At 42.1% G+C, this 22,814-nt stretch overlaps 3 protein-coding genes across 3 annotated transcripts; 1 reads left to right on the forward strand and 2 right to left on the reverse strand.

The window, feature by feature from the left end:
* Positions 1-3,759: 3,759 nt before the first annotated feature.
* Positions 3,760-5,960, reverse strand: TEX12 (testis expressed 12). Its single transcript, XM_074927258.1, has 4 exons — positions 5,925-5,960; positions 5,296-5,407; positions 5,139-5,190; positions 3,760-4,874 (listed from the first exon to the last, which is right to left on the reverse strand). Exons 1-4 carry the CDS (start codon positions 5,928-5,930, stop codon positions 4,730-4,732), a joined length of 315 nt encoding a protein of 104 aa, XP_074783359.1. The 5' UTR covers positions 5,931-5,960; the 3' UTR covers positions 3,760-4,729.
* A 3,552-nt stretch (positions 5,961-9,512) lies between these two features.
* Positions 9,513-14,413, forward strand: IL18 (interleukin 18). Its single transcript, XM_074927419.1, has 6 exons — positions 9,513-10,028; positions 11,025-11,111; positions 12,099-12,107; positions 12,585-12,722; positions 13,512-13,657; positions 13,792-14,413. Exons 2-6 carry the CDS (start codon positions 11,045-11,047, stop codon positions 14,005-14,007), a joined length of 576 nt encoding a protein of 191 aa, XP_074783520.1. The 5' UTR covers positions 9,513-10,028; positions 11,025-11,044; the 3' UTR covers positions 14,008-14,413.
* A 2,227-nt stretch (positions 14,414-16,640) lies between these two features.
* SDHD (succinate dehydrogenase complex subunit D) lies at positions 16,641-22,212 on the reverse strand. The gene is made up of 4 exons (XM_074927386.1): positions 22,101-22,212; positions 21,929-22,027; positions 19,748-19,892; positions 16,641-17,329 (listed from the first exon to the last, which is right to left on the reverse strand). Exons 1-4 carry the CDS (start codon positions 22,159-22,161, stop codon positions 17,164-17,166), a joined length of 471 nt encoding a protein of 156 aa, XP_074783487.1. The 5' UTR covers positions 22,162-22,212; the 3' UTR covers positions 16,641-17,163.
* Positions 22,213-22,814: the final 602 nt, after the last annotated feature.

The raw sequence follows: 22,814 nt of genomic DNA on the forward strand, positions 1-22,814 counted from the left end.
TTTCGTTCAGGATGCCAAGAGGAAGCTGCTAGCTGTTTGCAGGTATTCAACAGCTCTTAAAATCTGTCCTATCCTTTGAGAGACAGCAAGGCAGCATACACAGTACTCTAGGTAGCCCATTACACCGTCCTTAAAATGGGACAGATTATTACTCATCCTAAATTTGCTGCTGCAAATTACTCACACTAAATCTGCTGATTTCTTCTCGTCCTTTCTACAAGACACAGTGAACACCCGACTACTCTCCTTTCTGTAACTCATCTGTGATCATGCCTTCCCTTGATTTGTGCTTTCTCTAAATGAAACAAACTCAGCTGCTTCAACCCTGCCTCACAGATCGTGTTTTCTTCACCCTTTATTATTCCTGTTTCCCACTCTGCCCACTTTCAATAAGCAGACCCATCTCCAACTAAGATCAAACGAGCGCAGAGAACAATGATCCTTTTATGTCTCCCCTGCTACTCTACAGCTAACACAGCTTTTACCACACAATAACATCATACCAACTCTAGCTATTGTTCTGGTTTGTAACATATGATTCCCTTTGCTAAGCACAGTGCTTTTCCCTTGTCTCTTTTGAATTTTATCTTGATTTCAGATTAGCCTTCAGATTATTGAGATCACAGTGACTTTTCAATGTTTGATAGCATTTGTGATCTCTGGTAGCTTGCTGCCATACAAAAAATGAATTCTGTGCTCTAATGTCCTTCTTCTGAATCATTCAGGATAATATGGAATAAGAAAGGCTTGAAGCAGATCACTGTAGGATGCCATCTGGGCCTTTTAGAAAAAAGTAGTATTCTTTTCATTGACCTTTTCACTCATTCATGTGGCCCGTACTGCCTGGTTGCTCTCATTTATATATAGTATCACACAGGACGGTGTCAGTTATCTTGCATCAAGCTATACCTCATCTGTCATTTTCTCGTATTAAGTCAGTTATTCTGATAAGGGAATTCCCCCCCCCCTTTTTTTTTTTTTTTTTTTTTTAATTTATTGTTCCCCAAGTGATTATAAAGTCATTGTTAGGAAATTTACTTCAGACTCTCTACAGAATGGGAGATAGGCTGATTGCTCTATCATTCTTTGCCCTCCTTTTTTTCTGGCTATTCACCCTGATGATGTAAAACACTCACTCTGCTCTTTTCCAATGCTGCCCGATGGTTTTCAAAGACAAAGCATATTCTGTGATTAGCAAAACTGAATTCTGATGAGTTCTAGACAGAATGTCATGAGCCTTAAACACATCTACCACCCTACTCGATTTGGTCTTTTTTTACTATGATCCACATTCCTACATCTATGCTAAAATGCAGTTTCATTTTAAATAAAGTCACAAGTAGCCTTTTCTCAGGGAAGAATTCTCTTCACTGAATACCCAGGCTGTCTCTGCATTATCTGTTCTTTTCCATTTTTAGCTTTTAGATAATAAAAGAGCAATGAAAGGAATGGAGTATTAGTTTTTCATCACTTAGACTTTCTAGATTGTGGAGGTACCACCAAGCTCAGAAATTCAAAAGACAGTCACTGTCAAATAATCCCATTGACTTCAAGAGGGTCTAAATTTTGTCTGTTTCCACATTTAAGGAAAAAAAAAACCACATTGATATTGTTACTGATCTGTCATCTTAGATGTTCTTGTTAATTTACTAAGGCGCTGCAGCTTAAACAACAGGAGGAGATGCTTAAAGAAAACATAGTTAACAGCTGAGCTTTGCTTATCAGATTTGGCAGCTTTAAAGCCAATTAATTTTCTGTTCAAACCTCTTTCAGTAAAACTGGAAAGCAGACAGTGATGGGATGGGTGCCAGCTGGATTTCACGGGTAGCTCATTCCTCAGAGATGGAATCAATGAGTTTTTAGTTTCACATCAGGAGAGAGTAAAAAATTTGGTTTGTTTCTCCCAATACCACAATACGTGAGAGAGGCAATCAGTGCAGAAACACCTTTAGCACGGTAAACAAACTGTAGGCAAATAGGAAAACGGTAAAATTTTCTAATGGTTTAGAAGAAAAACTGTGTAATGAGTATTCCCATATATAGAGACATTGTGCAGAACACTGAAGGGCAGCCAACAGAAAAACACTGTATTTTTAACCTGAAAAGTAATTATGGAAGGCTCCCTTTTAAACAGAAAGATATTTATGTACGAAAACAAACAGTAAGTGGGTATTTCCATCGCTGAAGTATTTTTTAACTTCAAAAGGGTCTGGTTTATTTTCAATGGACATTTTAAAATTTCTGAACTTAGCATTTCAAGCTGGAACTTTATAGAACTACGTATTTTATACATTTTACTTGGTCAGTAGTTATTTTTATACCTATCCTCACATAGATTCATGCAGCAAAAACAGAAGTTGATGCTTTTAGCAATTTAAACCTGATTTTTAAAAACACCTATTTCAAAATCTTACCAAGCTATGAATTACTTTCCTTTAATAAGCATAACCACACTGTTGATAATCTCAGCTCGGTTACTGTGGCCATACTTACTGACTTTACTGTAATGTCTCTTCAAATTCTAAAATCCCCATAACGCCACAAAGATCCCAGACTAAATCATAACATGCAATGACAACCAACTGCTTAAGAAATCACTGTAGAAAACCAAGAGTCATCATTTAGAGAGGTACACCTTGAATTTAACTGCACTTGAACACCAGACTAAGCAGTTCTTCGTTCTTCTAACTATAGTTTTACTCATTTTTATTGGACTTTATGAAGTTTTAAAATGGAGCAAACTCCCGTGAAGTAACAACATGGGTCTGTGCCCTCCTCATCATCTCCCAAGAGAAGAAATTTAAGTTTATATGATCCAATAGTTTTCTAAGTTCTGTTTCTTAATAATACTAAAGCCAAAGGTTTGCAACTTGGATATATTAGCCACATAAACTAAATCTAGATGATCTAACTCCAGGTGATCTAAAAAGGTTGCATAATTTTCCCAAGCAGAGATAAAATGCAGCAAGCTTCTGACTTCACTAACAGGCAAATATTTAACAGTAATTAAATTTGTGTAATTTTTCTTTCAAGACTTACATGAATAACTACAGGTGAATTTCTAAATTCAGATACTTCATACATGACAATTTAAAACTCCGCTTTTTGTCATTATTATAGATGCTCGTAGATTTTAGAAACACTTAGCACAATGTTCTAGAAAATTTAACTTCCAAAACCTTCTTTTTCTCCCACTTTCTTCTGTTTAAACAGCATTACCAAGACTGATTACAAAATGAGAGGCAATTATTAGGAAAAAAGTAAGAGACGGGTAAATATGTTGTAGACTAGTGGTGAGATTTTTGAAAGTCTTTAGATGCTAAAGATGCAGATAGGCACCTTATGGGATTTTCAAAAATGCCTGAGCGTGTTAAGGCACTTACGTGCTTAGGCACTTTGAAAAATCCTACTAAGTACATATCTGCATCTTTAGGTATCGAAATACCTTGGAATATCTCTCCCTAGATGTCGTTTCTCTCATTATTTGTTTTAAATACTATCAGTTTGACAGGTACCACATTTGCTTGTGACTTATCTAACAAGAGGGGGAAAAGAGGATTGATTGAATCTGAAAGGATTTAAAGAGAAAATTAATACACAGTACTGGTGTAAAGATACAAATATATCTTATGCTACCAACAGGGCTATCTAGAACTTTTCTTTATTACATTAGCCACACAATTTGCACAAATGATGCTTTGTACATTTTATTTTTCATCTTTTTTGACAGTCAAATGACAAGAAAGAAAAAGTGCTCCAAAACCTCCATAAGCATCCTTAAATAAACTGGATATACAGCAAACAATAGTGATGTATCTAAAAAGAATAAAAGAGAAGTGTAATTCTAGATTATGTTAACATTATCTAGTTATTTATTGACATTACCAGCAAAGTTTTGATGATGTGCTTTTATATCAAAAGGGCCTTGGTTTTGTATTAAAATATATTTTCAAATTAAGACTTTACACCTCTTTTATACATTTCCCAAAGCAGTATTCTTAATAGAACTCTCCTATTTCTAAACTTTCTTTTCAATTTATTTCTATTCGGAGACAAAATGGAAATAAGAGTGCAAGTACATTGTATTATGATTTTAGCACCAAAACATTTTCTAAAGTAGAAAGAAAAAAAAAAAAAAAAACAGAAAATGGTTAATATGAAATAATCTGAGGTCCTTTTCCACTTACATTGCAAAATTCTGTTTCGTAGAAATGTTTCCATACTACATTCTAGAGCAAGACTGGTTGTGACAATAAAAGAAAAAACCCATCCTTAACCATGGCTGCTTCTGAATTCAGCTGTACTGAACTTCAACAGCCTTAAAGCCAAGCAATGCAAAATTCATTCTACTTTCTTTTTTAAATGCTTCCAGTATTTTCTAGGGATGGAAGAACAGGGACAGCCCAAGAGATGGGCCAACAAAAAAAAGATGTTTTAATGTGTAGTATCCCTTGGAGTCATAGGATTTAAAATGGGTATTTACTATTGTTTTTTACTAACTACCACTACTAGTATTTAGTACTGTTTTTTACTAACTACCTACTATTGTATCTATCTATTTAAAACATAAGTTGCTGCTTAACGTTGTTGAAAGTCTCCTGAACTGCTAGAAATATTTACATAAGCCATTTATGAAACATGCATCATAGCACTCATCATAGTTTGTATTTTAATTCATGAAATATACTGCAAGTTTTGCTCTGCATTTCTGCAATCTAACAAGCTCTATTTAGCTTTGCAGAGTATTTGCAATCACGGTGAATCTCTGTTTCAGACTCTCTCTTTTCTCCTTTAAGTGGTTTTCTATGGTCCTCGCTTCTTTTAGGATTCCATCAAGTTCTTGGACATAAGAAGCATCCATCGCTGCTCTCTCACTTAATTGAAAAAAACCAGTAGTTAAAATCAATACAAACACCACTAACTTTCTCACTACTTAGAACTGCTTTTATGCTTTTCTTAAAAATGTGTTATCAGTGCTCAGTTTCTGACCAAATTAGTTCTCTGTTGTAACAGAAAACAGCATTTTTCTTTCAAGATCTGTGTTCAATAGTTTCCAGTGCTGTCTAAACTGCAGCCACAGTGATCCTTATCTAGAGAAATTAGAAAGGTGCTGTACAAATTGGACAATGTTAACTTGCCTTAAAGTGTGAGCATATTTTGATAGCAAGTTCATAATTTCTTTGTTGATCTCTGTTAAAAGAGAGAAGTAATTTTATTTAAACATTTGAACGAACTTTCATCTCAACATCAAGTTAGGTAATGACATAGTTACTTTCAGTATGTTTAATACATCACCGTCTAAAACTTCTTCCAGTGGTTCAAGTTTGTAAGGGGACTGTGAGCCCTCAGAAAAAGCCGGATCTGTTTTGTCGAGGGAGGACAACTGAGCATTTTCTGAAGCTTCCTTCTAATAACAGAGCACATAAAAAAAAAAAAACCCCAAAGGTTCTACGACATAAAACAAGCTTAGCACAGATAGTGTTTAACTGAGAAAAAGAAGCATTTGAAATATATCTTGAGAGACTGTTTTCAGAGAAAGTGCAAGTGTTGGCTTCACAGCATCACTGCCATCCCTGGTGAGCAGGCACAGCATCCAGGGGAGTGGGTGGGAAGCACCAGTTTGAGAGTTTTGCTTCTATCTGTAAAACCTGCTGTACTTCAGCTCACACTCAAGAAGTCCTACGTAACTGCGTTGCAGGCTTTTTGATCTTTGAGCACTAGGAGAAATTTTACGGCCTCCTCACACAAGAAAGTCATAACATTTCCCTTAACCTACGGAAGGTGACATGGAGCTCTCTGCCTTCCCTCCCTGACAGGAACCGCTAGCAACGCCAGAGGAGGACATGGGGGTGGCGGGTTGTATTGCTCCCCTGGGGCCCGAAGGGTCCGGGTCCTCCCTCCCTTCCTCATACAGTATCGCTCACCTCCATGCTTTTACATTTACTTCTATTTTCATCAGATTTTTGTGTGTTGCTCGTCATCGTTGCCTGCTAAGAAATAAAATGTTGGATTTGGTAAGTGGTTGGCTTGTGCAGCTGGAAAAGAGACCTATAGAAAAATGTGTGAATCCTTTAAGCAGTACTTCTGTGAGCTCCTCTGCAAAGGAGCTCTCCTCCTCACTGGGGAGAGGCAGAGCCTCGAAGCACGGCGACAGCACCGACTGGGGCTGGAGACAGCGGGTCCAAGGCCCGGATGGCCCCGGGCCGGCACTCACAGCCCAGGCGCCCCGAGAAGCGCCGGCGGGTGCGTGAGCTCGGCCTCGGGCTGCTGAGGCCAAGTCTGCCTTGTCCATAAGAGCGTCTGTCCCTCCCCAGCTCTGCCTACGCCTCCCCTGTGCCCCCCGCCCTTGAGGACATGGGGCACCCCTCCGCCCGGGAGGCCTCCCCCTGCCCGGGTCTCTCTGCTCAGGCAGCGCAGGGCTCAGCGCCTGGGCCGCGGCCCGCCTGCCGCAAAGGGGCTGCCAGGCCTCTCCTGCTGGCTGCCACAGCTGGGCCCACCTCTGGCAGGAGGAAACCCCGAAAACGCCTCTTGCTGCGGCGATCCCAGGAAGGAGCGTTTCACCCCAGTGACACGTCTGAGTCAAAGCACGATGAGACCACCTGTAGCTATGTAAAGCTCCGCACTGTCCACTCAAACAATTCCAGTCACATTTTGTCTTCGAAGCATCTGTGAGGGGCCTTGTCACCACTGGAATTGCTGGAACGTTCTGGGGTGAAAGTGAAATGCCAGACGAGGCCAGATGGATACATTTCAAAAAACAAGCCGTGAATTAGTAAAATCTGGGAGATTACTGTCACTAAAATGATTAATGCCACTAAAATAGGTGACTGCCAAGACCAACTTTTTTTCCTAAACAATGAAAAATAAGATTTAATTTTCCTTATGTTGTGCTGCTCTTCTGTAGGTAAACTGTATCTGGTTTCATCAAGAAATGACTGAGTCAGATTACACGATGAGGTGGCTTGCTTACAACAGGAGGAAACCTGACACAACGATTCACAAGAGCTCTGTCAGTATTGCACTTCATGTTGTGAGCCAAAAACATGTAACGCTGCATCAAGTTACTACTTTCCTAAATCCTGGCTTCATTAGCTACAGGGAGGAAAATCATTGCTAGATCTGAAATTATGCTGGAGTAAAGGGAATTTTTCCATCTTTGATTTCTGGTTTTAAGAGAAGAAAGGATCTTAATCTTACATTTCTTATCCAAATAGGCTCTGAAAGTCAGAGCTCAGGACAAGAAATTAAACCACTGAAAGAATGAGAACTAAGCACTTCCCCAAAGTAGAAACAATATTCAATATGTTGCCATGGCCCACTTCATTCAATTCCCCCAAAATATCAGAGATTTTAATGTTACTCGCAATACTATCTAGACCTCAAGAAAATGATGCAGAAGAATACATGAGGAAAATGTTCCTAAAGTGTTTATCTAATTGAGTTACCATTAGTATGCTATTTTTATTAACAGACCACCTGAATTAAAATAAATGAAACATCTGAATTGTTTTACCACTTTCAGTACTTTGTGTATGTGAGTCTATGGAGAAATCTCAGACTAAAAAAAAATAATCATAATTATCCAAACCATAGTTATCTAGGCCTGTAGCTCCTGTAGAATGTCAATAGGCCAAAAATATTAGTGCCAGCAGTTAATACAAAATAAACAGTGTTGACTGACTGGCATTGTTCTTGGTGCTTTTGCACAGATTTTGGTTCCACGTACAATATTATTTAATTTGAATGTAAATTTAAACTGAATGTAAGTTTAAATTTAATGAGAAAAAAATGGCTAAATAATAAACCATTAATTCAGCATTAATTTAAAAAAAAATTATTTTTTTTTGTTGTGGAATTAAAAGTTCGGTATCTGGGAACAAGAAATGAAAGCAGTATCACCCAAATGGGGAACTCTCCTGAATAAAGCTCTGGTGCCCAAATTTTCAAAATATGTTAAAAGTCAGTTGGAGTGAAGAAAATAGACATGAATATTATTTAGAAGGTGAAGAAATTACTCATAGGTAGAATCTTAAAGGGCTGAAGCTGTTTATTTTAGCTGAAAAAGACCAAGAGGCTATTTGATTGTACTTCACAGGAAGGAACTATTTGTTACGAAATGGTTATCAGGAAAATGTACAGAAATGGGTGACCAGAATCAGAAGCCAGCTAAATTTAGAAAGAATTTTTTTTTTTTTTCCCCCTGTAAGAACCAACCATTCAAATCAAGTACCGAGCAGAACAGTTTGCAATTACAGTTTGTAATTACAGTTGTAGATAGAAATCAGCTAGACCTAGGTGTTTAAATCACATTTGTCTCTCTCTCTGGCATACAGGTTTAGGTAAACATCACGCATGTTCTGAATGCCATGTAGCAAAAGAGGAAGTTGAAAGGGGATGATACAATATTGCTGTTGAGACAGAATTCACTGTGTCTGAAAATGGGGACATATACTTCTTATCTGAAAGCAAGAGATGCCAAAACCGTATTTTTATTTGTTTGAAACAGGTTTTACTCTGTTGCTGAATTCTTCTGCTTTTTTCAGTTCTTCTGAATCAATATCATTAGTTTCTTTCAACACCTTTAAAGAAAGAAGAGAAATTTCTAAGCGCACATAGTTTTTGTCTTAACGTGTCAGAAAAATACACTGCTCCCTGTGGGCAGAACAGTCAAAATCCGTTGTTATTAGTAAAACAGACAGTATTTTTTTAGGATTATTATTTCAGATGAAGCTGGAAGATGTGCCTTTGACCTCAAAATTATCTCCCTAGTTTTATCATATAGACATTAAAGCATTCCATACAGACACGTATCGTGCTTTTTTTTTTTTTCTTTCCTCAAAGCAGTAACAGGCACGCAGACAGACAAGAGAATGTCAGGTTCAGTTGGAGGGTTTTTTGAGGTTTGGATTTTTTATGGGTTTTGGTGTGGCTCTTCCCTCCTCAGCACCTTTAGTCCAGTGTTAAAACTTGAGCCTTGTAAATTTACCCACGGAGTTACACAGCTGAAGGCCTCATTGCCTTGCTGGGCAGCATCATAAAATCCAGACCTGGCAATTCCAGCTAATGCTGGCAAGTTCTACAAACTATATAAAATATTAATTAGCCATCCCTAAGTTTGCTTTCGGGTTCCTTACGGCCTTAGTTGTCCCATCACTATCATTGCAGCACCATTTGTCAGAGGGAGCACTCCACAACCCCCAAAGGCAGCACTTACATTCTGAAAAGCATCACGCTCTGAAGTTGCAGCAGTCAGGTCTCAGTAATGGCTAAAACCATTTTATTTAGTTGCCATTAAAACACCTGGGAAACAATTTTACAGCTGGTATATCAGGAGTTATCTATTACTCTGGCTTCAACCAACAGCCACCGTTTCTGTCTGGTTGTTCCTTTGAGAGAAGTTTATCTCCCCTGCAGCTACTTATGTATGAAAAGGATGGAAAATAATTGGAAGATTTCTACAAACGCTCGCGGCACGTTCCTTGGTGTCGGTAGAAAGAACTAGCTACACGCAATGTGTTTTCAATCCTAAACCGGCTTCTTCCGAGGCAGATGCGAAGTTTATGAGCAACTTGTAAGAGCGCGGAGAAGGGGAAGTCGCCGGGCTGAGGGTCAGTGCCCCTTTCAAAACCGCTGCTTGAGACTGCGGACCGAGCAAAGAAACTGCAACACGCCGGCGTTGTGAGAAGACGTCCCCCTCTGACGACATGGGCGTGAGATAAAGGGAGCAGCAAAAAGATGCCTTTAACCTGTGATTTGCATGATTTGCTCTCTCACCCCGGGGAGGGGAAGTGCCGCAGAATAAATGCCGACGTAGACACGTATCTTGGGAAAGAGCGAGCCCGAGTTTCCCTGCAGCCCGTTCAGCCGCCGTGCTCCGCCGGGCGGTGATGCAAGCCGCCGGAGCTGCCCCCCCCCGAGGCGTCCCCCCCCGCCGGACCGCCGCGGAGCTCGCTCCCCTCCCCGGCGCCGGGAGCGCGCAGCGGTGACGCGCCCGCGCAGCTCCGCGCCTCTCGGCTCCGCCGCCCGAGGTAACCTGCGCCCCGGGGGGTGGGGGGGCAGCGGGGGGGGTCCGGCCCCTCGCCCGTCCGTCCCGCCGCCAGCCCGGCACCGCCGCCCCGCGGAACTTCGAGAGCGGCCGGGCCGGCGCGGGGGGGGCTCCGCCGCTGCCCCCTCCTAGCGCCGGCGGGACAGTCCGCCGGGGCACCGGCACCAGCGCCGCGGTCGCAGCAAGCGGCAGAGCTTTGCCCTCCGCCGGGGGGGGGACACGGGGCATCCCTGAGCGAGCGCGGTCCCCGCCCTGTGCCGGGTGCGGGGGGGGGTGTGTGTGTGTGTGAGTGTCGCGGCCCCGCTCCCCCCTGCCCCGCATCCCGGCTTCTCCGCGGGGAAAGTCATTTCGCAGCACCTGCCGCACTCTGCCGAAAACTTTCAGCTTGTGCCGCGCCTTGCAGACGCGCTCGGTAAAAATCCTTCGCTACACCCCGGGGAGGAAGTGCAGTCGCTTTGGGTGTGTTACCCATTAAACCAAGGGCCACCTTTTCCCTTACTCCTTTGTCACAAAGTCCCGCCTGTGCCTTCCACTCTAGAGTAGTCCTTGACTTCTTGGTTTCCTGCGCTACATCTGAGGCATGCACGCTTTGGTGTGGAATTTAATTTCAAAGGCTTGGGTCTACGTCTTCGGAAATAATGGTCACTGTGGCAGAAAGCTCAAGAGTATCGTGTACCTGTCTGGCTGTCAAATGTGTGAGGTTGAGGATATGAACAAAGATAAAACAAATTATTCTTCTGGAGTTCCTGGAGGGAGTTGTATGTTGACGTTAGAGGCACAGTGCAGCACTGGGCTAGTTCTAAATTAACCCTGAAGTGTGTAGAACTGGGGCTGGAACCCTTCAGGTGCAGAAGTTGCTGGTCTTCGGTGATAACATGCCAGCCCTGTGACAGTATTGTGCACTAGAAGAGAGTTAGCCCACGATCTCCCTTGCTTTACGGAGCAAGAAGCTTTGTTCTTAACTCTGCATCCTCTCCAGGTGTGTTTGGCAGAGTGAAGATGAGTGGCGAAGAGATTCTTGTGTGTGCAGTACAACTTGGAGAAAATTTCTGCCTCTATTTTGCAGGTAATTACTACCCACTGCTGAAAGACAGACACGGTGTCTTCTTTCTGCATAGAATATCAAAATCTGATACACAATTCAATCCTTTTTTTTTGGCTGGCATCCCAGGTTTTGTAGAATCTTGTTTTTCCCCCTCCCCGTGTTACCTGAGCAATCCTCACCCACTTAGATGAGTGAGAGTTCTTAGATTATGGAGCCAGGCTGTTCACTGTAAAAACAGTGAGTTTGGGACAGTTGTCCCAGTGTGTTAAGAGGTCGGTACCAGATTATTGCTGAACACCTTAAGCATTTAATAACTTTTTTGGTTTGAATACTGATTAAAAACAATTCCTTTATCAGTCTGATTTAATGTAATTTTCCTATAAGCTTCAGTCTGAAGTACTGTTAGCCAAGTATCTGACTCAGTGAAATATTTGTTGCTTCATACAATAAATTCCTGTAAAGGACACTCCGAAAGGCTGGAATACTGTGGGGTGAACTGGGAATAAGTGGATAACTTACGATCTTCCAGGATAAAGTTAGTCAGAAAACAGTTCCTTCTTTAGAAGCAATTTGTAATGACTGTTACTTGTCCTTTTGCTCACTTAGAATAAAGGTGCCAACAAAACCAAAAATTGATATGCCGTTTATTCCTTGATTTATAGGTTTAAACGGACCTGAGCTGCTCACCTTTAAGTAACCCTAAAACATTTTGCATGCCTCTTGGTTTGGTGGTAACTCCAGTTCTCAGATGACTGGTGGTTTCATCATTCTGCTGAATTTTATTTCTTACGCTCACAAATAAAACAGGCTCTGGGGCTAGAACAGCTCAGCTGGTGAGTCAGTGATGCTGGAGAGCACAACTGAAGCGCGTAGGTGGCTGGCTGGTGTCCAACCTTGCAGAACAAAACTAGATAGAAAGCGGCGCTTTTTTTGTGGGGGCACAGTTTAATGTTGTTTTTTCTTCCCTTTTTTTTTTTTTTTTTTTTTCAATGCTTGCTTGGAACCAAGATGATGATGGTAAGATGAAAGCTCATAATTTCTTAACTTCGTTATCAATTTTACCTGGACTAATCTGCTCGTGCTTACTAACCCATAAATGCTTTGTGTGCCTTGGAGAACGAGTTTTCAAACTGATAATGGCTACTGGAAGAGAGCTACAGCTTCGCCCTCAGAGATGATGTTGCTTTGTTTCTTCCTAAGGTAGAGAGTAGTGTCTCCCCTAACAAGAGAGACCTTTTAATACAATTCTAATTGTTGGGCAAAAGAGAGAGTAATAGCTACAGTAGCTTACTTGATTATGCACAGACTGCTGTATTTTAGGAAATCCCTTCGGGGTTGTTACAAGCTGGAGGTGGAAAGAATGATATGGCCTCCATTTTGTTTGGGATTGCTATTCTAAGAATTTATTTCACCTGGTATTCTTAATGACAAGATTAACCCTGTAGCAAACTGTTAAGATCTGAGGAGATTACAGCTCTTTTAATATTTCTGCAGGGCTGGAATGTGATGCCTTTTGTAAGGAGAAAATTCTCCACAGAGTCCTTCGAAATGTAAATAGCCAGTTGCTTGTGGTTCGACCAGATTTAAACATGGCAGCTTTTGAAGATGTGACAGATCAGGAGATGAAAGCTGGTACGCTATTCTTCAAACATATACTGTAACCACTGCACTGCTGCTTTATTCTAGATGTGCTCTTGCTCTTTGTAATCACTGACTCTGAATGGTAAGACTGCGAGTAAAAAAACTTAATTTGTAAAACTACAGCTAAATTGAGATGAAATTTTCTATCTTATGCATTGGTAATGGATTAGATTCCTGGATTAGAATGAAGCCTGCAGGATGTCCCATGCAGAAAAGGGCTGTTAAGATATTTGGTTAGCTCTGATCACAAACTAAGTTCTTTATCCTTTTTTTGGTTTTTTGTGTTGGATTACAACAAATAATTTAGGTTTAAATAACGTATTTAGCATTAAAAGCTCTTCGTTTCTTCTTACAGCAGTAGTTAACAATGTACTTACAGTTTCGGCTTCAATTTGGGGGGGGGCGCCTTAACAATTCACTCAGAACTGTATTTGTTGAACATACGTATCTACAGATTGCATGTATACAGATACAATCTGACTTACAGATGACTATTTACAAATCCAATTCTCACTTTATGCATGCACGTAAAAGGATTTTAACATCCTACCCGTGCTAACCGGTAACTTCACAGGCTTTCCTGCAAATTTTGGTTATTGAATGACTGCAGAAAGTCAAGTATGTGCTACCAGCAGTCTTAAAAATTCAAGTCCTGGCTCTCCTGTCAGGAAAAGTATCCTGGGAAGACAGCAGTTGCCAGTGGAATGGTAAGGCATAATATGGTTAAGTTGTTCAGCTCTCTCCTGAGTAGACTACTAATAATAAACAATTTATATTTAGGCAGTGGAATGCACTTCAACATTCACTACTACAAAACCACCACACCTTCAGCAGGGATGCCTGTTGCATTCAGCATCCAGGTAGAAGATAAAAGTTATTACATGTGTTGTGAGAAAGAATGTGGGAAAATGATAGTTCGATTTAGGGTAAGTATCTGCTTTCCAGACCTTATGTATGTATATATAAGTAGTAGGCACAGTTAAGACTTGAAACATGTGAGCTGAAACAAAACTGCTCAGCACTTGTGCTGGGACTGACAAATTCCCTTTTTCTTCCTCAGGAAGGAGAAGTTCCCAAAGAAATTCCTGGTGAAAGTAATGTAATCTTTTTCAAAAAGACATTTACATCTTGTAGCTCCAGAGCTTTTAAGTTTGAATACTCCCTAGAACGAGGAATGTTCTTGGCCTTTGAGGAGGAAGGCTGCTTAAGAAAATTAATTCTAAAGAAACTGTCAAGAGAAGATGAAGTGGATGAAACCATGAAGATAAGTTTCTAACTTCAGTCAGAATGAAAGTCACAACCTATTACATCAGTCTTAAAATATATTTTGGCTTTTAATAAAGGAAATCTTACTCTTTCTTCATCTGAGGCAAGCCAGTTTTATGTTTTTAGCTACTATAAGTCAGGACAAAAATGAGCATCTTACAAAGGAAAATAAATTAAAATTCTTAGCAAAAAAAAAAAGCAGAAGAATGTTTTCCGGTCAGATAGAAGGAAAGAAAATTACACAATGAAGAAACATGAATGTGCATGTCTATACAGTCCTGTATAGTTTGATCCCTAAAATCTTTACTGCCTGTTGATCAAACAGCTTGTGAATTCTGTTTCTCACAGATGTAGACATACTTTGGGGAGGGAAAGAAAACCCCTTAGAATAACAGATTTCATAAGGAGACTGGCAAATAAAGACTTTAAGATTTACTTTTTTGCCTCAAGATTATTTCCTGAGCATCTTCATCAATCGCAGTTTCACAGTGACATTCTCACTCACCTTCAGATGAAGTAGAAACAACAGACAATTTTTAATTTACTGGAAATCTTTGCTTAGAAAACTACTAACTTACCTGAAGAATTAAAGTTCTAATAAAGCAGTTTGTCCTCAGAGAGCCCAAGGAAAAAAGAATTATGCTTTTAAAAGTTAACAGTAAATTGTAGGTTAGTGATGAAATGAGACATTTGTCCTTCTAAGAATTTGGAACAAAGGTAGATAGAGCTGGCTCCCATCTTACTCTGTGTATGTGATAATGCAGCATATATTGGGGTCAAGCTGTGAACACCATTTCACATTCAGAGCTGGGCAAGCACTGGATTTCACCAAAACCAAAACTGATGTTGTGTATTCTGCATATTTAATACTGAGGAAATTGACCTGGCATGTATTCTTTTCTCTATGTGTTAGTCTCCCTCTTCTGTTCCAACTCCAGGTAGTGATAACCTGAACGCTGGGTGCAGCTGGGGCCCTTCAACTTTGCCACGCAGAAGAGCCGATACAATTGTCATACCCCAAACAGGCAGAAGTTAATCAGAGAAAACAGGAAGGCCTCTGTCATGAAATGGAGAAAAATCCTCAAACTTGCAGAAGAGATAAGACAAGTCTCAAGACTTGTTTTGGTAAAAGCCAAACCAAAACTATAATTCCAGGAGCTTTAAAAAAAGCAGGGGCATGAAATCACTTGTGCTAACCCTGACTGTCTCAGCTTTTCATGTTTGCTGCTCCTGCCATTTCACCTATCTGGCTGCTACCAGAGCCCCTAGAGGCAGTGGGAAACCAATTTAGAATAAGATACAGCCACCACTGAGTGCGCTACGGCTTAGGAAGAATTCACTGGAGGGGCAAAAACTTGAGAACGTATTTAACGTGTCTGGATACTCAGTAGGGCTGAGTCCCAGTTTTATGTTCCTGATGAATGTTCAAAAATGGGATTAGACCAAATGGTTACAGCCATCACAAGAATTAAGAGAAGTTAACGGTAATTAAAGGGAAGTGATACAATTTCAACAAGATGGAGGAACAAGCAGATACTCGGAGAAACCTTTTAATTTTGCCTCAAAACCACAATGAAGCTCTCAGAGTTGTGAGCCCCTAACATTCCCAGAGCTCTTACACAACTCTCTTCTCACACAAGATATCTTAAATACCACATACAGAAACATCTTGTGTTTGGCCTCAAAAGAGGAAACGACAAACACTTTCTATGATACATGCTCCAGTTGTACAGAGGTACTTACCAATGACTCATACATATGCATCTTCCTCACTATGACAAAATACTGAATGTTACGTTGATACCTAAATCGGACCACATCAGACAGAAGCAACCCTCTCGGTTCTGACCACAAAATTAGCAAAACAAAAGCAACTAACTACATGGTGTTTCCAATGGTTACACAAGTAAATCAATAAATAAAATATTTCCAATCCAGATTTAAAAAAAAATTAAATCAGTAAGTCTTGTAGAATCCCAAGGGCAACTTACTGTTTATTGCATAATCAGACTGATGGTAACACACAATTCTCTTCCTCTTACTATTAACAGTACCACAGAAGTACCATTAGGATGTGAAAACAGCTAACCACTCACTACTACGAAAGTCAGAAAAGATAAAGCAGAGAAGAAAGTTAAAAACCAGCATCTCCTTTCCCTCCGAAAACACTCTAAAACCTACAGACATAATAAAGAATGCTGCCTCCATCTCGTGTCAAGCTATGATGGAAAGGGTGTGGTGGTTGTCATCACACAGGAAAATGTACCGGTGTTTATTTAGGAAAAAAAAAAAAACAAAAATGTTGCAGATGAACATACACATTCTAGGGAAACCATGAAAGCCAGATGCTATTTATGACTCCTAAAATTAATCTGCGAAGGTCTTCTCAATTATTTCTGTATTTTCTAATGGGCTTTGCTCTTGTATTAAGTCACCTCTAAGAATTACAGCCAATACATATTCATAAAAAATAATTTGTTTTATAACATCTAAGTGAAGTAATGCAGAGTAACAGTATGAACAGTAATGTAACAGTATGAATTAGTAGTTGAACTTGATTTTAGAAAAAAAACCCAACAATCTGCAGAGAAAACATTTTTAGTGACCCAAAAGTAGTAAAAATCATGCACAATCACACACACGCAAGTTCTGTAAATTCTTTATTGTATGGATTAAGAAAACAGTATTCCCTTTTCTACATAACTCTCAGGGTCCAAGGAGTTACAGGGTGTGCCTTACATACGGTGCAGTTGTTGTGATGTCAGAAATAAGAGTTCAATTTTCTGCAAGTCCAGTTGGTTTTACAAAACAGGAAACCAAACAACAGTTGTTTTAGGAAAACACTCATTAAAGCTGCCATTACAAGGAAAGTTACCTTCAGCTATGTAAGTCTGTCAGTGATACAACTAACTGCTCCCAGTTTACAGTGCAGCTTAAATCAACTCACTCTCACCTGGACATTATCCACTTTAAATCTACTTTTTGTTTTCTAACTTTTACTGCTGTTGGATATTTCTTTCTGAAAGCCTAGCTTTGAACTCGCTGCAGTACATATATATATACACTATGGACCCTTGGTTATTTGTTTTGCATTAAATGTTGGTAAAAATATGATGAAGCAGAGGCAGCAGTGAACAATCATGTTTGTCAGGAACTCGGTCGCATCTTAGAGGCTCCACAGCATGGCAACAGCCTTGCAGATACCAACATCGTGATAGTTAAAGTAGCAGAGGCCAGCGAAGGTAACAGCTGACAGTACGTACAGACCTGTATTGGCCAGTTTAATGGGTGTATCTCCATGGACATAGTCAGTTATTACCTGTCCAAGACCCCTACAGAATAAGAGGGAGAAAAAAGCTGCAATCAGGAAAGAGCATTCCTCACTGAAATCCACCCAGATTGTGCAAGCATTCTGCTAAAATGGATCAAACACGTAACTTTTTTTCCCCTGATATCATCAGCCTTTCCTAAAGAATGCCCAGTTCCCACCCAAAAAAGAAGACGCCATTTATTTAAAAAAAACCCCAACTTTTCACGTACTCTATTAAAAAATACACATATTGGCTCAGAGTTTTCTTAATGGCACTGAGGAAACAAGGTGTCGAGCACAGCTCTCAGACAACAGCAGCTGCAGAATGTGTCCAAGAAACAGTGGGCAGCTTATCTGACTTCCAAGGACTGAAGAAAAGAAACCAAAGGAAATATCCTTGTTTGAACAGCAAGGTGTGGGACCAGCTATTGTCAAAAATGTACAGAAGGTTCCAAGATGTGCATTTAGATTAGAAAACAGTGGCAATGAAAAAATGAGCATATTCCATTTTTTTTTCCTAGGTCAATCAACTGGGAAGTGAACTCTTGGCCAGATTTAAACTATCTAGCCACAGGAAGACAGAGGATGCTATTAAACCGATGTGGTAGTTCTCTTCCTGAAAGCACAGTTTTATTTGCTTTCTGCAGTGACAGATGTCAACTTGGTAAAAAAAAGAAAACCATCTTTAATGCAAGTTTCCTTCCTAGGATTTTCTCTTGATCTAGCCTGAAGCTGAAGGGCCCATGTTCCAGAAATTAAGATACACTAGTGACCTAGCAAGGTTCAAAGTCCTGCAGCAGATGCCACTGCAAGTGAACACCGAGCTCAGTTTCACTTAGATGGGTTTCTAATACCATAAAGATGTCAAAAGGGGCACAAGGAACCCCTGAATACACAGCGAAGAAGCAGAAAGGGGAAGCAGTCTGAAAGGTGACTACTCTCAAACTGATACAGCTATTTTTTACAACTGGACAGTGCAATAAGGTCAAGTGCAAGCAGCACTTACTCCTACCTTGAGCCTTCCAAAGTGCAAATAGATAAATAAGGCACATGCAACTTGGAATTCACAGGCTGCCCTTCAGCTGTCGTGCTGATAAGGCATTTTTATAGTTCTTCTCTTTGTCTGGCACAGTAAGACTGAGTCACACTAAGACTTCTCAGAAAAACTGGTGCGTGACTTTACAGCATGCTAATTAATTCACACAAAGCAATCACAGGAAAAAAAACAGTGGCCCTGAGACCAAGGAAAGGAATTAGTGAGAAATAGCTGATGTGTGGTAGACACACAATCTAGCTCACAACACGACAGCTTCACTGGACAGAGAAATCTTTATTACATGCCAGCAAAACCAGAACACGATGAACGTGGCTTCAGGTGTCCTGAGTGAGTCTATTCACAGGTTAGTGTCTGACTGATAACCACCTATCTATCTGAAGCCCTATTTCCAACACATTTTAGGACAAAATTTCCTAAGGAAAAACATAGCAAAAGGTGAAAGAAAAACACCTCAAAAATATAAGCAACACTCCTCTGCAGTTTCTGATCAGCTACTAGAGGGATTATCTGAGCTGTTATGGCAAGCAAATGAATGCTTACAATCTTTTTTCTTTTAAAAATATTCTAGCACTGAATACCTATGAAAGTACAAGCAGAGAATTTTTCCTACATAGAAATGCCTTAAAGTTATTAAGACAATGTTTTCCAAGGTTAAGAGTTTAATACTTGAGAAACTTTCCAGCTTAAAAAGAGAACAAAAAACCCCACACAAGTAGGGGAGGAATTCACTCTGAGCTGCACACAAGGCATATTTCTCACGGGGGAAGTCCCTGCACTGTTTATGGAAAAGGGATTTCTAGTATGAACAATCCTGACCCTTTTGTCAACAAGAGACATTCACTAAAAAAATCAAATGTGCGTGCACTGACAGAAAACGTCATCCAGAGAACCCATTTCAACACATCAACCTGCAACAACCTGTTCTATTGCCTGGAACTTCCCCCCATGGTCATACCCAGCATGGCACCCACATGCACATACAAAGAAGTGATGAAATTCTCCAAAGGCAGGCAAGCTTAACTTCACGTATTTTATATTTGAAAGAGCTCAGCCAAATATGTTCAAGGACAGCCACATTTCAGAGTAATTCTCTACTAGATGAGGGCTTCAGGAAGAAGCTCCCAGTCACAGTAAGGCAAGAATCCCTGGTACAACTTCATAAGGGCAAAACTCAGATTTAAGAAAACCCGGCATCCCGATCTTGTCAAAGACCACGACTGACACAGAACTTGAAGAGTAAGGCCTTTGCTTGCATCCTTTCCAGGTGTTTTATACTAGATCAGGAAATGTCAGTAGACTTACTGCCACATACAGATTTAAGACCTAAGGCTTGGAGCCACCCTATCACTTTACTCTTAATTCTGAGGGACCTACTGTGCTTACCAGTGGCCATGGAGAGTGAGGGCTGCAGCCAGTGAATAATCCATGGCTGGTCCAGGATACAGGTAGGCTGCAGGAAGGAGACCCAGCAAGAGGACACTGACAGCTCGCTCACCTGTCCAGTGCAAAGACGCAGCCTTGGAACTGCCTGTAAGGAGAAGTATTTTTCAGTGCAAAGTTCCTGTTTGAAGTGCTGTAATCTTAAAACCAGATACCTCATCCTGAGCAGCACCACACGTTTTTCTCTCTGACCTGATTACTAAGTTTTCATCCAAGCAAAACTTAGGTGCCTTTGAATCACTGCTACAGAATATGCACCTCTTTTACGATGTCTAAAAGGTTAATTTTAAATATTCTTCTCTTTGCTGCTGCTAAGAAAAAGAAGCTTCTTTTACTATAAAGGAAGAGAAGTTCACAGGTAAAGTCAAAACAAACACCAGTCCTACTTTGGCAACCTGTGGTTCAGGCCTAAGGTCCAAGTCAACCATCACAGGAAAGAAGTGTCTCCGAAGGCAAAGCCCTTTTCTCTAATGAATTTCCTGACTTACATACTAGTTACTACTCCCACCTTTTGAGAAATGGCTTTGAGATCCAGATGAACACAATTACAAGTTCCAGTGAACGGCACATCATGATAACTCTGTGCTCAGTTCTGCCCAGGAACCAATATTACTATTTTTAACTGTAAACAGCAGATTAAACTTCTGGGACCATCACAGTGATGTATATGGTCTAGAAGTAGCCTGAAGGCCAAAGGATTTCCGTCCTGCATTGATACTCAGCTGGGTACAATCTGAACCACGTGACAGATGTCTCTAGAAACAGAAATACCAGTTAGGGAGCTCTGTAACCAGCTCTTACTTTTTAGAAACATGCAAATACTATTACGGAGAAAAAAAAAAATCCAAACATCTAGAAGGTTCTGGAGCAAACCAAAACCCTAACAGCATAAGGAATACTTTGAACCAGGATGTCAGCATCAGCCCAGGCTAAAAAAAAAAATAATCAAGAACCGACTCTGTGAAATTCCCTTTATAATACAATAGCCCCAAAGTGCTTACCTAACACACAGATACTCTCCATCCATCTAAACCAAAATGCAGATGTTTTTCTTTGGTTTTGCGAGAAGAAAGAAATTTAGAAAAGTGAAAAGATAAGGAAAGCAAAGGACTTGAAGTAAAGGGAAAGGGACCTAGGCTACAGACTAATTGAGCTGCCCCTGTAGAACTCCCCAACCAAGAAGGCTGCACAGCGCATGCATGAAGGCTGTTGTTAACACCAAGTCCTGAATAAAAAGAAGGAAATGGCTGAGATGTGTTGAAGTCCGTTTCTTTTACGAGCCTTTCTCCATCCTCTCCACTTCTGAGTTGCACTGTAATGACTAGAAAACACCCTTAACCTCCAGTCACAACATTTCTCCTATCTAATTGAGCAACTTGCACAGACCAGAGCTTGGTCTTGCCAAGGTTATTTTTCATCATCTCTGTATAGTCTTGCCACATGGGGAGAGGGAAAAACAAGCTAAGAAATACCCTCTGCCTGCAGATCAGACTTCTCAGATTAATCTCAGTGAATCAGAAGCTCTACTGTTCAAAGAAAGAAGGCACAATTGCAGCGTTTTCGCATTATTACCGCTACTGACCCAAAAGAAACGTTTAAACCCCGATTTCTTTTAAAATCTTTCAACCGTTTTCCCACAGCCGATCATTCTACCACCTTTGTTAACAAGCAGAGGTTTACTTGTCTCACGTTAATATCTCCCATTTAAAGCCTTGCAGCATTCACTCCAACACTGACGCCGCAAACCTGACTTTCACATCCGAGCAGCGTGGAGTCACACGGGCCTTGTTTTAAATCCGAGGCGGGCGCAGAGCTGGGAGGTGCGGGGGACGCGTTCTGGGGACAGCAGTAACCCCACCTCAGCCCCCCCCGCCCCGAGGAAGGGTTAATTCTTTCCAGCCCTTGGCTCCTTGGGCCATTTCAAATCTCCCGCCGGGCCCAGGCACCGGCGGTCGCGGGGGCAACGTTCACACGAGGGACGCGCCGTGGGGGCCGTTCCCAGACCGGGGGGGGGGGGGGTGTGTGTGTCACCGGCTGCCAAACCCGGTGTCGGCCACGGGGACGAGGAGCCCCCCCGCGCACCCCCTCCCCTCCCCGGCCCGCACTCCGCGGAGCGGGACGTACCGTGGCCCTGCTGGGGGGGGCCGTGGCTCTGCCGGGCCGGAGCGCTGGGATCGGCGGCGGCCGCCAAGCCGGCGGGGCGGCGGAGGGTCCCGAGGAGAGCTGCGGAGAGAGCGGGGACGAGCGGTGAGGGCGGGCGGCGGGGCCGGCGGGCGCGGGGCCGGCGGACACTCACCCGTGGGGGCGCCGCGGGGCCGCGCCAGCCCCGCCCGCAGCAGCAGGCCCAGCGCCGCCATCGTCCCCAGCACAAGGGCACCGGAGCGGGAAGTCGCCGCCGCCGCGGCCCTTCCGCTTCCGGGCGGAGGCGGTAACGGCCCCGCCGCACAAACCGGGACGCTCCCGGGCCGCCGCCAAGGCGGCAAAAACCGCTTCGGAGATGCTCGATCGTATCTGAAAATCCATAACGATGGGCCCAGGCGCTCCTCACCGGCACGTTTGATAACGAGAAATGTTTGTGCGAGCGAAGCCAGAGAAAATAAACAGCTTCTCGAACATTCCCCGTGGTGCAGGCACAGCGGCAGCACTGCTCTGCCAGACCCGGGCACACGCGGAACGGCTTCGCACTTGGGAGTGAAAAGGGGAACGAGGACCCAGGGGCACGGTTTTGTACCTCACAGAATCCTCTGGGTTGGAAAAGCCCTTGCAGCTCCTCCAGCCCCACCATGACCCTCCCCCTGACCGTTCCCAGCCCCCCCAGATCCCTCAGCGCTGGCTCAGCCCGACTCTTCAACCCCCCCAGGGATCCCGGGGACTCCCCCCTGCCCTGGGCAGCCCATTCCAACGCCCAACAGCCCCTTCTGCACAGAAATCCTTCCTCAGAGCCAGCCTGACCCTGCCCTGGGCAGCTTGAGGCCATTCCCTCGGGGCCTGGCGCTGGCTCCTTGGCTCC

Source organism: Athene noctua, chromosome 26 (assembly GCF_965140245.1).
Source record: "Athene noctua chromosome 26, bAthNoc1.hap1.1, whole genome shotgun sequence".
NCBI lineage: Eukaryota > Metazoa > Chordata > Aves > Strigiformes > Strigidae > Athene > Athene noctua.